A 14,503-nucleotide genomic window follows, 5' to 3' on the forward strand; every position below is an offset into this window, starting at 1 on the left:
TGTTTGACTAGAAAGAAAGGAGGGCCAAAACTGATGGGCAGCCCATGGACTCCATTTGTATCCATTCAATATCAAGAGAGCTGGGGAAGGCCCCATTCCAGTATGTTAAGTGAAATCTGTTTGGACTAGTTATAGGAAGACATGGACAAGAATTGCTCAGGACATGAGAGAGTGAACTGGCTTCAATCTTCATCATTGAAGAAAGCACTTATGTTGATGATTAATCAATTAAGTGATATTTATTAATCACCTGCTATGTTCCAGGCACTGAGGACACAGAGGCAAAAATGGTCCTGTCCTCCTGAAGGAGCTTATACTCCAGAAGAGCTTATGTCTCCAGCATGTTACATAGATAACCATAGCAGTGTCAAGGGGCTTGTGGTGTTTGAAGAAGAAAGTTAAACTGCTCCTGCTTGGATGGCCTCCACCCTTGGATGGAGTCTCTCTTCTCCAGCCACTCCCCTTCTCCTCCCAGTGGAAATGACTTCCTCTCTAGTATCTTCCCAGGGTTCCATCTACAGAGGGAGTTCCCTTTGAGGCTGTGTGGAGTAAAAGAACAAAGAAGGCAATATGACCCAGTATACCCTGCCAGCCCCCCACCAGACAGAAACTACTTTTGCCTTCCCTTGGCCAAAGGGAAAACCTTCAGCATGCTTTTGCCTTGCTTTGGAAAGTTAAGGAATATAAAATCACTAAGATTATCCTTCATTCCACCCCAGAGCCCCCTTGCCAGAAGAAAAAGAAAAAAAGATCTTGACATTTCCAACAGAAAGTTTATCTTCTCTGTCTCCTTCTCTCTTTGGATTCTGTCCAGATGGTCTTCGCCTAATAACACTTCTGTTTCTCCTTATGCTGATCTTTGCCCAAATGCCCTCCATGGAGCTTCCCCACACTGGTTTTTGGATTGCCTTACATGAATAAATGCTATTATCTTTTTTATTAAAGTACAGAAGAAAACAAAAGGAAGGCCAAAAAAGAATCACCAACTAGTAAGAGAGCTTTAAAAGTTACATGTTAAATAATACCTAAACAGGATATGCAGTTTTTCTATTCTACTATGTATGTGGAAATATCCACTGGCCACCTGTTTGATTTCCTGAGACTGAGGAATCAACTTGTGCCTAGGCTAAGGCTAACTTCAGGGCAGTTAGGTGGCACCATAGTGCACAGAGTGCTGGGCCTGAAGTCAGGAAGACTCATCTTCCTGAATTCAAATCCTGACTTAGACACTTACTAGCTGTGTGACCCTGGGCAAGTCACTTAACCCTATTTGCCTCAGTTTCTTCATCTGGAAAATGAGCTGGAAAGGGAAATGGCAAACCACTCCAGAATCTTTGCCAAGAAAACCCCAAATGGGGTCTTGAAGAGTCAGACACGACTTAACAAGACTACCTTCAGCTGTGTACTAGGCCCTATATACAGGGCAAGGAGCAGTAACAGAAGGGAGAAGCAGCTGTGTGGCTCTAAGTGAGGTGGGGGATTCAGTTTCCAGCCTGGTGCAGCTGAGTAATCAAGATAGCAGGCTCAGACCAACAGGAAACCTGGAGTTGTGCCCTCCCCAGTGCCCACGGACCTCTGTGTGTCTCTCCATACTGCTTTTTCCTTGGATTTCCCAATGAACACTTTCTGGTGCTCTTTGTAGGCCCAGTTGTGGGGCAGAACTGCACTATACTGCTTTCTCCTACTCCACCACCTTTGCTGGTCTCTCTCCAACATCAGCTCTTTCCATGGTGCCAGCCCATTCTTGCCAGTGCTTAGGAAATTTCCCAAAAATTCTGCTGCTCAGATGCCAGGGAAGGTGAAGACACCAGCTGCCAAAGCTGTAATCTCTTCAGAGTTTTCATTGCTCACAAGGTCAATGCTAAAAGAAGGAAACACACAAAGACAAAGGTAACAAGAGGCCCCAGAAAAAGCTCAGCTAGTTAAGTCTTACATTCCACCCAGGGATCAGTAGCCCCATCACTATCACTAAGGTTAGAGAAGGGCCATTCAGTTACCCACCAATGAATTCACATCCTGTCACTCAGAGGGCTGTACCCAATAGAGCTGCCAGCTGAAAGCTGACTTTTTTTTCTACTGGGTATGTGTAACACGAGAAACACCAACTATGCCAATTGTTAGGCAGAAGCCACCACTGGAGGTTTTGGGCTCCAGCCTCTAGCAGGTTCACTCTCGATCTGGGCAGCGAGAAGGTCAGGAAGATAGCTTCAGAGGGGTTTAAAAATAATTTATTCTTACTATTTTATCTCAATGGGTTGCTGATAATGGGAGCAATAACTCCTATGGGATCCCCTAATCACCCTTCTCACAGGGGCCACCAAGAAGGGGAGTCAACAACCCTTACATCCCAATGGGAGCCAATCGAGACATGCACAGCATTCCAGCTTGTGCACTCCTCTAAATCCCCTCAAGCCTCCATGGGGGCCAGTTGAGGCAGACACACATGCATTTCCCTATGCATTCTCCAAATCCCCACTCACTGACCAGTGCTCTCTTGATTTATAGAGAAGCACACAAAAAAGGCAATTTGCCAACAATAAGCTCACAGGTTAACTTTAGCAATATCGTCATGACCTAGCACAGTGCAAGTATAGTAAATTATAAGTGTTATATTATGGCATCCCGATATCTCACTGCATAGTCACAGTAGAAACTGTTATAAGCCATGAGCCTGGGAATTGGAGATTGTTTTGGCCATGGATCCTGGGAAATATTATCTAAAAAAGAATAACAAAATCCACCTTACTTACAGTATGGCACTCTGTGGTATTAGCTTATCAGTCACTTAGAACACTCTCAGGAAATTAGTCCATATGTGACCTAAATTGTCCCCACCTCAGCTCCAACACAGTCCCCTGGAGGTAGACAGAGAATTCTAGGGAGTTGAAAGAATGAGGAAGGGGGAAGCCCCCAGTATATGTAAAGAAGACAGGAGCTGGACCAGAAAATCTCTAATCTACTTACAGCTGGAGCTCTAAATCTATGCATATCTACACATGCCATTTCTTGAAGGGCCTCAAATGCAGAGCAATGACATCTCTGGTATGTATGAGGCTGCAGATGGCTAAGCTGTTCAACAGTTTTAATTAGACATTTCCTGGTGATATTTTAAGCTCATCTATATTGCAGGGGAATAGTCGATCCCGGAAGCTTTGGCCTCAGCTTGCCAGGTGGGTTTTCCCTTTACCCCCGTTAGGGAAGGCAAGGCACTACAGAACTCAATTCCATTTAATTCAACAAACATAGGAGAGTTAGGATTAGTTCTAACACAAACTCTTTGAATGAGTGACTTCTGAACATCCTTCATGGGCAAAAGGTTCAGAGACATCCTCAACTTAGCACCTCATTGCCATCACAACCCTCACTCCCAATCCCATCTCTTGAGGAATAAAATACAAATTCCTTAAGCAAGCTCTCAGGTTTCCCACAATATGGCCCCGGCTTAATTTCCAGCCTTATTCTACAGTTCTTTATACATAATATGTTCCAGTCAAATTGGACCACTCACTTTTTCCTGACCTGATGCTCCTCCATGCTCCCTCCTGGCTTTTTTGGCATACACCTGGAGCCCACATCTCCCCTCATCTATGCTCATTGACCTCCTCCCTCTCCTCCAAGGCCTAGCTCAGGTATGATCTCCTCCATGAAGCCTTCTCTGATCCCTCTCAATCAGAAGTAATTAATTCTCTCAGGCCAATCCATTTGACTTCCCTTAATTATTTTATAACACAATTATCTGTGTTTCTCAAACCCCTCTGCTTTGCTAAACTAAGCTCCTTGAGGGCTGTGACTATGCCCTTTTGATCAAACGAAAGAGAATCTGTTGAAAGCCTTTAGCACAGTGCCTGGCACATAGCAGGCTCCTGTAAATGCTTATCCCTTCTTCCTCTTCTCTCTCTTGGTGGCCCCAGTGACTCAGAGAGATTATTAGATCCCACTGTACTTACTTGATTTGATAGTGCCCAATGCTACAGCGAGGGCTTTCTTAACACAAGGTGTGTCCTATCCAGATGTCGCAAATTCACAGATATCTGGTGAGTCATAAGGCAGGTCGATGTATGCTACCCACAAGTGCTTTCCACTGTGAAGGAGGATATCCAAGACAGTCCAAGTTGGAGAGAGATTTCCTGTTGATGGCGAGGTCCTCTAGGTGCTCCTATTTGTGGATAATGTGTTTATTGCATTAAGCCTTAGAACTGCAGAGTCTCCTGGATCAGGGTAGTCAGGAATCAGTCAAAAGAGGTAAGCTTGACCATTCTCACATGAAAGACCAAGCAGATGACAGACATCCATTGCCTAGCCCTAGATCATGACATACGTTTGGATGGACAACTTAATAGAGTTTGTCCATTATTATGTGTACCTGGGACACACAGTACAGATGGATAACAAGTTGGGATTGCCTTTGGGAAATTGAGAAGCTCTTTTTAATGACCCAAGCTTCCCATGAAAACAAAGGACCACTTTTTTTTAAATAGAAGCATCCTCTGTGTGTTGCTATATGGCAGTAAGACAGGGAATACAACAGTCTCAAAAGAATTTTAAAAATCAGTACCATACAAAGGAAAATGAAGAGATACATGATGAACATGGGTAGAATGTGACACATAACCAATGAGGAACTCCAAAGAAAAATGGGACTAATAGATAACATTAAGGAATTAAATGAGATGAAAAGGGGACAGCCAGAGGATTCCCCTGGAACCACTGTTATGTAGGAAAAAGCAAGGAAGGTCTCCGAGCATGTGGAGCGGACCCCCTGCGGGAAACTTAGTGACAGACTTGGGCAAGAAATAGCACAGGATGGCCAGGCCTGGCTGGATTGTGATTTTCACAACAATGGAAGCAGGAAACTTCCAAATTGATGAGATCAAAGATCCATTAGACTGTCTGAGTATCTCCAGTTCCTAGCACAGGCTTCATAAATGTTTGTTAAATTGCATTGAATTAGTATGTCTGAAGTTGCTTCAGACTCCTTATCTGTTCTTTCTTACATGTCCTCCCACAGAGCTCTGCACACTGTAGACACTCAAGAGTGTTGAAAGATTAATATTTGGAATGCTTTATCTAGTTAGTTTTGGGCATTGTCAGAGAACAAACATTGTTTTCAAAGAACCAGCAAACATTATTAGACGCTTACTATGTGCATATAGCATTGTATTAAATGTTTTGTGGGTACAAAGAAAAACAAGAAATAATCCCTCACCCTGACACAAGAAAAGATAATTGACAACATAGAGGGCAAATGGTAAATACCAAATGAATAATTCAGAAATGGTAATGGCTCTGTACATTGAGGCAGGAGACTGAGGCAAGGGGTACAGCTCCTGGAACTCACCTAGGACACAAGCATTTTTTGAGTGATACCTCTTGTAAACAGCTGCCTTCCTGTGAGGTGACTGAATGTTTTCCTGGGCTTGGATCTAGATAGGGCGGGCATCACCTGGGTATTAGTGCAAAGGAAACCTGGGGAACCTCTCCACCTATACACTCTCCTTTAACTGCTAATTTGCTCCTGGCTTACCATCTTTCAGAAAGGACATGAAAAAGAGCCCCAGACCCCACCTAAGAAAGGCTCAGAAGAATGGTTTGACACTCACAGTTTGACATACCAGAAGCTTACATTGGTGGATCTGATCAGCCAGGGCACAGCTGTTCTGTAAGTCTGAAATTGAAAAATAACCTTCCCTTCGGCCATCTCTAATCCTCATCTCTATCCCTGCTTCCGTCCCTCCACTTTCCCCTAGGAAGGACGGCAGTTCATGATGACATATTCTCCCTTTAGGAACAAGAACAGCAGCGTCATGCAAAAAATCCACTTTCCAATCAAGGCTGTCAACCTCTTTGAATCAAGACTTTCTGAGTAAGTACAGCCCCAGCAGCCAAGAAGCATTGGTAACATTTCATTTCAAGAGATAATATTTTAAATGTGGCACAGTTCCATAAGGCCTTGTGCTAGGCTCTCTCGAATAAATTTGCTGGAATTCTTTCCTTCTGGACACTTTGCCCATGCAGAGTTTTGCTAGTCATTCACCTAGATAGTTGACTAATTCAAAGGATTTGTATTATTCAATTCATTCAGTTAACATTGATACAACATATACTATGTGCCAGGCACCATGCTAAGCACTGGGGATACAAAAATAAGCAAAAGACAGTCCCTGCCCTCAAGGAGCTTACAATCTAAGCTTACTAGATTCCTACTACATTCCAAACCACTTTAAGTGTTATGGATGTAAGAGCATGCCAGACAATGCTCCTATCCTCCAGGGGTTTGTGATCTTATTGCTGGGAGGTAGGAAGGTAAAACAGGAAGGGGAAAGAAGGGGAAAGATATGAGATGAAGGGGTTAATTAGCATTGCAAGGGCAAAATGAAAAGAGCTCTGGATCAGTGATTGATGTGGTTGTGAAAAGTGATGAGGCTGGACTCAACGGCCTCTGAGGGCCCTTCTAGCCCTTCGTCTAAGATCCTGTGATCCTCAGACCTTCAACTAAGTGCCAATAAGTGGTGGGGACCCTGAAAGATGGAGAAGAGTGAGAGCATTCTGAGTGGGAGAAACAGGTTAACAGGCAAAGGCTTAGCATTGGGAAGAAGAATGGCTTGTTCCATAGATGGTGAAACAGTCCGGTCTAGAAGCAGACTTTTCATGTGAAAAATTGGTAGAAGATAAAAAAGTGAAGATGGATCCAAACTGTGGGGTCCTTGAATGCCAAGCTAAGGAACTGGGACTTTGTCCTGTAGATAATGGGAAACCCACTGAAAATTTCTGAATGGGAGAATTACACAATGAGAGCAGCGTTTTTAGAAAAAAAATACTCTCTCAACCACACGCAACATGGAAAGATGGCAGAAGAGACTGGACCATTCAACTAAAACAGTAATATAGGTGTGAAATGATGACGAAAGCCTGGCCTGGTGTGTGAATAGCAGGAATAGAGGGGAAATGATGGGCCCAAAACATTTTGAAGGAGAACCTGAAGAAACCTGGTGATTGGTGGTAAGGAGGAGAGAGAAGTGTCAAAGATGACTTCAAGGATTCTCCACCAAACTTCCTGTGGACAAGGTATTTTGAATCATTCATTGAAACAGTGTGTCCCATTTTGAAGGTAACTAGGAGACAAACACATCAGAGCATCTCCTGTTAAAACAAACTAAGTATGAGGACTAGAGTCAGGGAGACAGTAAAAAGAGATCAGAAGGCGCGAGTGCAAGTTCTGCTTCTTTCATTGACCTGGGGCAAGTCACTTGAGCATTTCGGGGTTGTAAAATGGGGATCATATGATGCCTTGTGCCAACTTCACAGAGTTGTTCTTAAGAACAAATGTGACATGGATGTGAAAAAAAACTTTAAAAAAGTTAAAAGTAAAAGAGGTAAAAGTCAGTGGGCAAGATTTTTCACAGCTTTGCTTGTGTCTTGACAGAGCTATTGAAACCTTTCAGAAAAGAATTCAGTGGCTCATGGAAGGCAGCAGGAAGGTAACAAAAGTAAAAGTTTTGTTCTTTGCCCCGTTTATTCTCTTCTCTTTCTTTTCTTTTCTTTTCTTTTTTTTTTTTTTTGAAGCAGTTGGGGGTAAGTACTCGCCCAGGATCACACAGCTAGTAAGTATCTAAGGCCAAATTTGAATTCAGGTCCTCCTGACTCCAGGGCTGATGCTCTATCCACTTAGCCATCTAGGTACCCCTTATTCTCATCTTTTCACCTCAAGGCCATATTCAAAATTGACTTAAAATTAGAGGTCCTGGGTTCAAATCTGTCACTTATAAGCAATGTGGTGGGTAAAGAAGTCATTTGACTTCTCTGAGCTTCAGTTTTATCATCTGTATAATGGGCACAAATAAAATTTCTGATTCATCTGCCAAAGGGATTGCTGTGAGGATCCAACAAGATAAAGGGCATAAACTACCCTGTAACTATAAAGTATTTTACTTTGTGTTATTATTCGTTATTTCATTAAATATAATATTCATGATTCTAACAATAGCATATCATAATAATCCATTTCATTAAAAAATTGGCAACATCTTCCTTGAACCCTTAACTTCTAGGCATTTCATAAATTTTTAAATAATATGTTTAAAATATTTATTATTATAAAATGTTAATATATTAGTTATTTATTGTGTATACTCAATATATACTTTAAACAGTAACAAAACCAATTAGAAATATATGTACATACATATCATATATACTTGACATATTGCCAACTATTTAATTTATACATTATTTGTTACCAACTATTTATTTAAGTTAATTTATACATTAACTAAGAACAGCTTTTCACCCCTCAGTATCCTTGTTCTCCATTTCTGTATATATTTTTCTTTTAGGTAGTCATAGACAGGGTGTATATCCTTATGATTCTGTTTTCACCACTTTGCACTACTTCTTATAAAGTCATTTTTAATGTTCCTCATACTTGTCATTTTAATAGCACAACAGTATCCTCTTACATTCATGTCATCAAATGGATCTGTGATGTATAAAACAATGCAACCTATAACCTCCAACAAGCCATCCATGCCTGCCCATGTGTGACTCCTTCCCTGTCCTCCCCTAAGTTAACCACAGGGTGGGGTCCACCCAACAACATGCTGAGTGTGTTCCTCAATTTCTCCTCACATCTGGAAGATACCAGTAGGAGCACCGGGGCAGTCCACCTGTTGTGCCTCGCCCTCATCATGTACCCAGCCCTTCTCTTCTTTTCACTCACCCATTTCAATCAACTACTCTGATATACAGTATCCAGATCCAGAAGGTTAAGTGACTTTCCCAAGGTCACACTGGTAGTCATTTTTTTTAATGTTATGACACTTAAAATACAAAGACAATAAACATTGATTTAGCACCTTCCATGTTCCAGGCACTAAGCACTGGAGATGCAAATAAGAAAAAAACGTCCTGTGCTAGTAATCTTAACAGGGGAAGACACACAAAAAGGAAACTGAAAGAGGGAGGGGGGCAGAGGGTACACACTGCTGCCGGGGCATGATGATGCCATGGAATCAAAACCAAGCAGTGAACCTGGTAGGAAATGAACAGCTGGCTAAGCTTCTCTTCAAAAGGAAACTTTGGGAGGAACGTTTTGCTCCACTGTCCAACCTCTGATAGAAGGACAGAGGCAACTGGAGGTATTGCTGAAGTGTGAGTACCAAAGTTGAAGCAATCTCCATGATGTCCTGGTGAAAAGTTTATCATGGGTGGGGTGGGGTGGGGCTCACGGGGGCTGATGGTGAAGCAAAAAATAAGCAGTGTAGTTAGTAAGAAATATACGTTTTGTATATTCCCAGGGTTGGGGATATTCTCAATAATGAGATCATTAGATCAGATTTTCATGTTACACTATAATTTGAATTTTGTGACTTCATATTCTACCAGATTACCCACACACACAGACCAAAAAAAAGGTTTTGCTAATCTGCAGTTCCACCAGAAATATATAAGTGTACCTGTTTCTCTAATTCTCAAGTTGACACCAAAACTTTCCACCCCTCCTAACCCAAAAAAAAAGTAGGTGATCCTATGAGATTAAGGTGCTGGCTACCTATTAAAGGTGAAATCCAGTTTCTTGCTGGGTACAACTTATAGTTTAAAGGAAGCTCCCTTTCCTTAATGATATAATTTATTATTATCACAGGTAGCATTTATATAGTGTTTTAAGGTTTGCAAAGCACTTTATAAATATTATCTCATTTGATCCTCACAACAACCCTGGGAGGTAGGTGCTATTTATTATCCTCATTTTACAAATGAGGAGACTGAGGCTAACAAAGGTTAAGTGACTTGCCCGGGGTCACACAGTTTAGAAAGTGTTTGAGGTTGCATTTGAACTCCAGCCTTCCTGGCTCCATGTCCTACTGAGTACTCCATCCACTGTGCCATCTAACTGCTTTATTATCAAATGGATGACCGTCTATATCACAGACTCTTCGGATTGCCATGGTAATAGGGGCAAGGAAAACACAGAAGGATGAAACAAATGGATGATCCAGAAATACAAATTTGCCCAATAGTAGTAACAACATCAATATGTCTCTATTGAAACTATTGGCAGAGAGCAGACAATTCCTGCTTCTGTACCCTAATAGTTTAGGTGCTAAAAAATTTAGAAATAACCATAGGTATGGGCAGAAGAGGCTACAGAACTAAAGGAACCCGGATAGTCAACAAACTTTATCGTCAAGCTCTCTGGATAAATGAGAGTTAATCTTCCTGAGAGTCAGGAAAGTATCTAAAGGACAGTCCCAGGTTAGCCAATGAATAAGTCATTAAAAACTCCATGGGCCTCAGTTTCCTTCCCTGCAAAATAAGGGTTGGGTTAGGTTTTCTGTAAGTTTATATTAGAAAAAGAGCACTGGATTTGAAGTCAGAAGACCTTGATTCAAGTCCCAGCTGAGTCAGTCACCAGGTTCCAACTTTAGGTAAGTCCCTTAATGTCATGAAACCTTAGTTTCTTAATCTGTAAAATACAGATAATAATATTTAGAGTACCCTACCTTGCAGAGTTGTTGTGAGCACAGTGCTTTGCAAACTGTCTATCACGATTAGGAGTGTGAGTTATAATGCCTAATTAATCTTACTGTATGAAGTTTTATCTGAGCAAAGGGCCAAATGGCTACATAATTCACCTGGGCACTAAAGACAACCCTAATCAGTGGGCCCAGGGTTTGAGATCAGGATGAAGTCCAACAAGACTGGGACATTTGTCTTTAGCAGAGCCTTGAAACTGAGAGTGACAAGGAGTCCACAAAGCACCCCCTGGGTTTCCATATTCTTTGTTTTTCTCCAGAAACTCTCTCCATATGCTAGCATTTCTGCTCTAAGCATGGCAGGGCCAGGGCAAGGGAGGGTCCACATGAGCAGAATATGACTTACGGGAAATTAGCCCAGTGGCTGATTTGTGGCTTTGGGAGAGGAGAGTTGCTTTATGTCATGACCTATTGTGACCTGTCTCTGTGGCTTTCTAAGGGAGAGGCCTCCAGATCTGTTCTGATTGAGTTCTTCAACAATATTTTTATACCTCAATGGTGTTTTATGGATTCTGAGAATGTGCCAGACTTGGACATCCTCACAGATTTTTTTAAAGGGGTCGATCAAGCCCAGGGCTTGGCTTCAGCCAGTCAACTAGTATTTATGAAACACTTTCTATGTGCCAAGCACTGTGCTAAGCTCTGGGGATACAAAGAAAGGCAACACACACACACACACACACACACACACACACCCAGGCTAATGTCCTGTATGGTATCAACATCAATATTACTTCTGGAAAAAGAATAATCCTCAGACTGGAGGAATAGGCACAGAAGCAGATGGGGGACAAAGTTTTAGCCTCATCTTAGCACCATCTTCTGCCAAGAGACAGAAGTAAGTAGCACTGAGCCAGCTCTGGAGCTCCAATTCTTCTGCCTCAGTAGCAAGGACCTTAACAGAGATAGTGCACTTTGGGTCTCATGATTAAATGATGGAAACTGTTAAATCTCTAAAGCTTCTCACAGTTTGATAATCAGAGAAGTACAGAGTTTCCTAAAATTCTTGGTGCACTTTTAGCTTTAATAACCCAAGTCTTAGTGCCTTCGAAAAAGTCTTAGTGCCAGTCCGAGTTTAAATAGCTTAAAACTGCACAAAGACTTTTGGGACACCTTATATAAGGTGCCACTGATTCACTGATTCAACAAACTTCTTTGCCTTTAGATATTTGGCCTCCTAAAGGGGACTAAAGTTGGAGTCCTGGTGGACGTTTCAAACATGAGCTGTAACTTTCAAAAGCAGGAGTTCCAACATGACTTGTTGGTAAGTAGCTCTTCTAAACTAGAAAAAAATAAAAGCAACTCTGCCTTCCTCAGTTCAATAACAAATATTCATGAAGCGTCTACTATTTTCAAGGGACTTTGCTATCATAGGCCAGAGAGACACAAAGTTAAAACAACAACAACAAAAACCACTTCCTGCCCCCAGAAGGTTTACAATCTAGTAGGAGTCTAGAGATTTGTGCAAATAACCACCACGGGAATTAGAATGTGATGAGCACACAGAAGAAACTAGACGAGACTGAGAGAGTCACTTTGAGCTGGGTGGATAAGGAAGGCCCACAGCTGAGCTATGAAAGGACAGAAAGACTTTGAGAGTGGGAGATGTTAAGAAAGAGTTCCAGGCATTAGAGGAAGAAGTTCTTGACTAGCAAAAGGGTAAAGCAAACTAGGATTTCCAGGGGTAAATGGGAAACCGGGAATAAGATGGTATCTCCTCCTACAGTCAGGTAGCATGAGAAATGCAATAAGCAATGGAGAAGGTGATAAAGGATAAAGAGATGTTTGAGGGGGGAAAAAGTCAAGGATGAAAAAAAGTTTCTTAACAATTTGCCATAGGAGAATGTGCAGGCAGAGGAGGATAGGAACTGGATATCACAGATTTAGAGCCGGAAGGGACGTTGCTAAAGACCATCTAGAGCAGGGGTTTCTAATTTTTTGTGTCCCAGATCCCTTGAGCAGTCTAGTGAAGCCTATGAACTATTTCTAATAATGTTTTTAAAAACGTAAAATAAAATGCATAGGATTACCAGGGAAACCAAAGGTTAGCAAAAGTAAAGATGCAATTTTTCCCATTCATCCAAGTTCACAGACTTCTAAGGGGTCTGTGTACCCAAGGTTATGAACCCCTGGTGTAGTTAGACACCATTTTATAGTCAGGGAACTGAAGACAAGAGAGATTAAACAACTTGCCCAAGGTCTGAAAGGTGATACGTGGCAGAGGTAGGATTAGTACACAGGGCCTCTTGACTCTGAATTAGGGTTCCATCCAGACACTTTACACTGTACCATCCTACTAAACTGGAGAGGGATGAATGTAAGAGAGGGGCAGCAGGGGAAAGAAGTCTCCCTGCAGGCTTGAATGACTTGTTCAGTGTCTGTGTGTTATTCACAATGACAGGAATTAGAAGAGTAGGAGGTTAACATCAAATTTGCAAAATAGGTTCAATTGTAAAAATCCACAAGGGGGATTTCTGATATTGGTGTTTTGTTGTTTGTTCGTTTGTTTTTCTTTTTTTTTTTAATTTTTAATTTTTTTGCCTTTAGGCAATTGTGTTAAGTGACTTGCCCAGGGTCACACAGCTAGTAAGTGTTATGTGTTTGGTCTGAGGCTGGATTTGAACTCAGGTCCTCCTGACTTCAGGGCCGGTGCTCTATCCATTGTGCCACCTAGCTGCCCCCTAAATTGTTTGTCTTTACTATTTTTTAGGCAATTGGGGTTAATGGACTTGCCTAGGGTTACACAGGTAGTAAGTGTCAAGTGTTTGGTCTGAGGCTGAATTTGAACTCAGGTCCTCCTGACTTCAGGGCCGGTGCTCTATCCACTGTGCCACCTAGCTGCCCCTGTTTGTTTGTTTTTCAACAAGAATGGTTCATTAACACTAAGATACCAAACAGACAAAAATTTATTGTGTTTGCAATAGTAATTGCAGTCAGATTTTCTAAGCTTCTCACCTCAATTGCACTTGCATGGTGAAATGGCACCCTATTACAGTTCATTTCAAGTGATTTCCTCCAAGAATTGTGAGCCCATAAATGGATCATGCCTTCAGTTAGGATGGATCCTATTGGATATTAATTCCTGTCACTTTACTCACCATCCTCTGCTTGTGGAATTTTTTTGACAGGCAGTGTGATGTAAGCAGTGAACAAGCAATGGGTAAAAAAGACCTGGGTTCAAATTCTGCCTCAGACACTAATCACTTAACCTCTTCTATTCTTCAGTTTCCTCATCTGTAAAATCAGGAGATTTGATTCAATGGCCTCTAAGGTCCCCTTCAGCTCTAAATCTCTGGTTCTACAGAATATGGTGTGGTACAACTTCTCCTTAGAGATACTTTCCACTTCCAGAAAAGATTATCCCTCGGGGAGAGGGATTGTTGATAGTATAAGTCAATAATGAGAGTTGAGATGGAAGCAGGAGGTCTTTGAGCCCAGACAGGAGTATATAGTACTGCCAGGTGGCCTGGAAACTGACTGTGTGCTCTGCATCCATGCTGACAGAATGCATTATGCTTGACCTGGTTGGGAGCCCCATGCTAAGATACTTCTCCAAAGTATCCAGATCAGTCAGTGTCAATGGTAGAGCATAGTATCTTCCTTTAAATCAGGAATATTCCTAAAGGGAAAAAAAATCAAGATAAGTTTACTTACTCCAATACCTAAAGGATTTCATTTAAATAGGATCCAATAATATTGACCCATGGACCCACATGGGTCTCAGGTAGTATTCCCTTTCATTTCTTTTAAGTTGGCAGGAGATGACCACGTTCCATGATAAGGCTATGTCATTTTCCTTCAAACCAAGAATATTTACAAAGAAAAAATGAGGACAATAGTTTGCCTACTCAAATATCTAAAGGATGTCATCATGATAAGGGCTCTCAAGTTTTCAGTAGTAGGTTGTGTGATCATAAATCTATTAAGTGTACAGGCCATATTAATCTGATTGTATAATAATAATAGCCAGC

General features: G+C 41.6%; 1 protein-coding gene and 1 long non-coding RNA gene across 2 annotated transcripts in view; one reads left to right on the forward strand and one right to left on the reverse strand.

The window, feature by feature from the left end:
- The window catches only part of VWA3A (von Willebrand factor A domain containing 3A), a 72,532-nt gene that overhangs the window by 5,859 nt on the left and 52,170 nt on the right, over nucleotides 1-14,503 (forward strand). The window contains exons 4-7 of the mRNA XM_020965392.2: nucleotides 5,535-5,659; nucleotides 5,786-5,863; nucleotides 7,424-7,478; nucleotides 11,698-11,796. Of these exons, the coding sequence (XP_020821051.1) occupies nucleotides 5,535-5,659; nucleotides 5,786-5,863; nucleotides 7,424-7,478; nucleotides 11,698-11,796 (357 nt within the window). The remainder of the gene's footprint in view (nucleotides 1-5,534; nucleotides 5,660-5,785; nucleotides 5,864-7,423; nucleotides 7,479-11,697; nucleotides 11,797-14,503) is intronic.
- On the reverse strand, nucleotides 221-5,551 carry LOC110193525 (uncharacterized). The gene is made up of 2 exons (XR_013486028.1): nucleotides 1,574-5,551; nucleotides 221-539 (listed from the first exon to the last, which is right to left on the reverse strand). It is a non-coding gene; the product is annotated as an uncharacterized LOC110193525 (long non-coding RNA).

This window comes from Phascolarctos cinereus, unplaced genomic scaffold (genome assembly GCF_003287225.1).
Source record: "Phascolarctos cinereus isolate Bilbo 61053 unplaced genomic scaffold, phaCin_HiC Scaffold_4;HRSCAF=312, whole genome shotgun sequence".
Taxonomy (NCBI): domain Eukaryota; kingdom Metazoa; phylum Chordata; class Mammalia; order Diprotodontia; family Phascolarctidae; genus Phascolarctos; species Phascolarctos cinereus.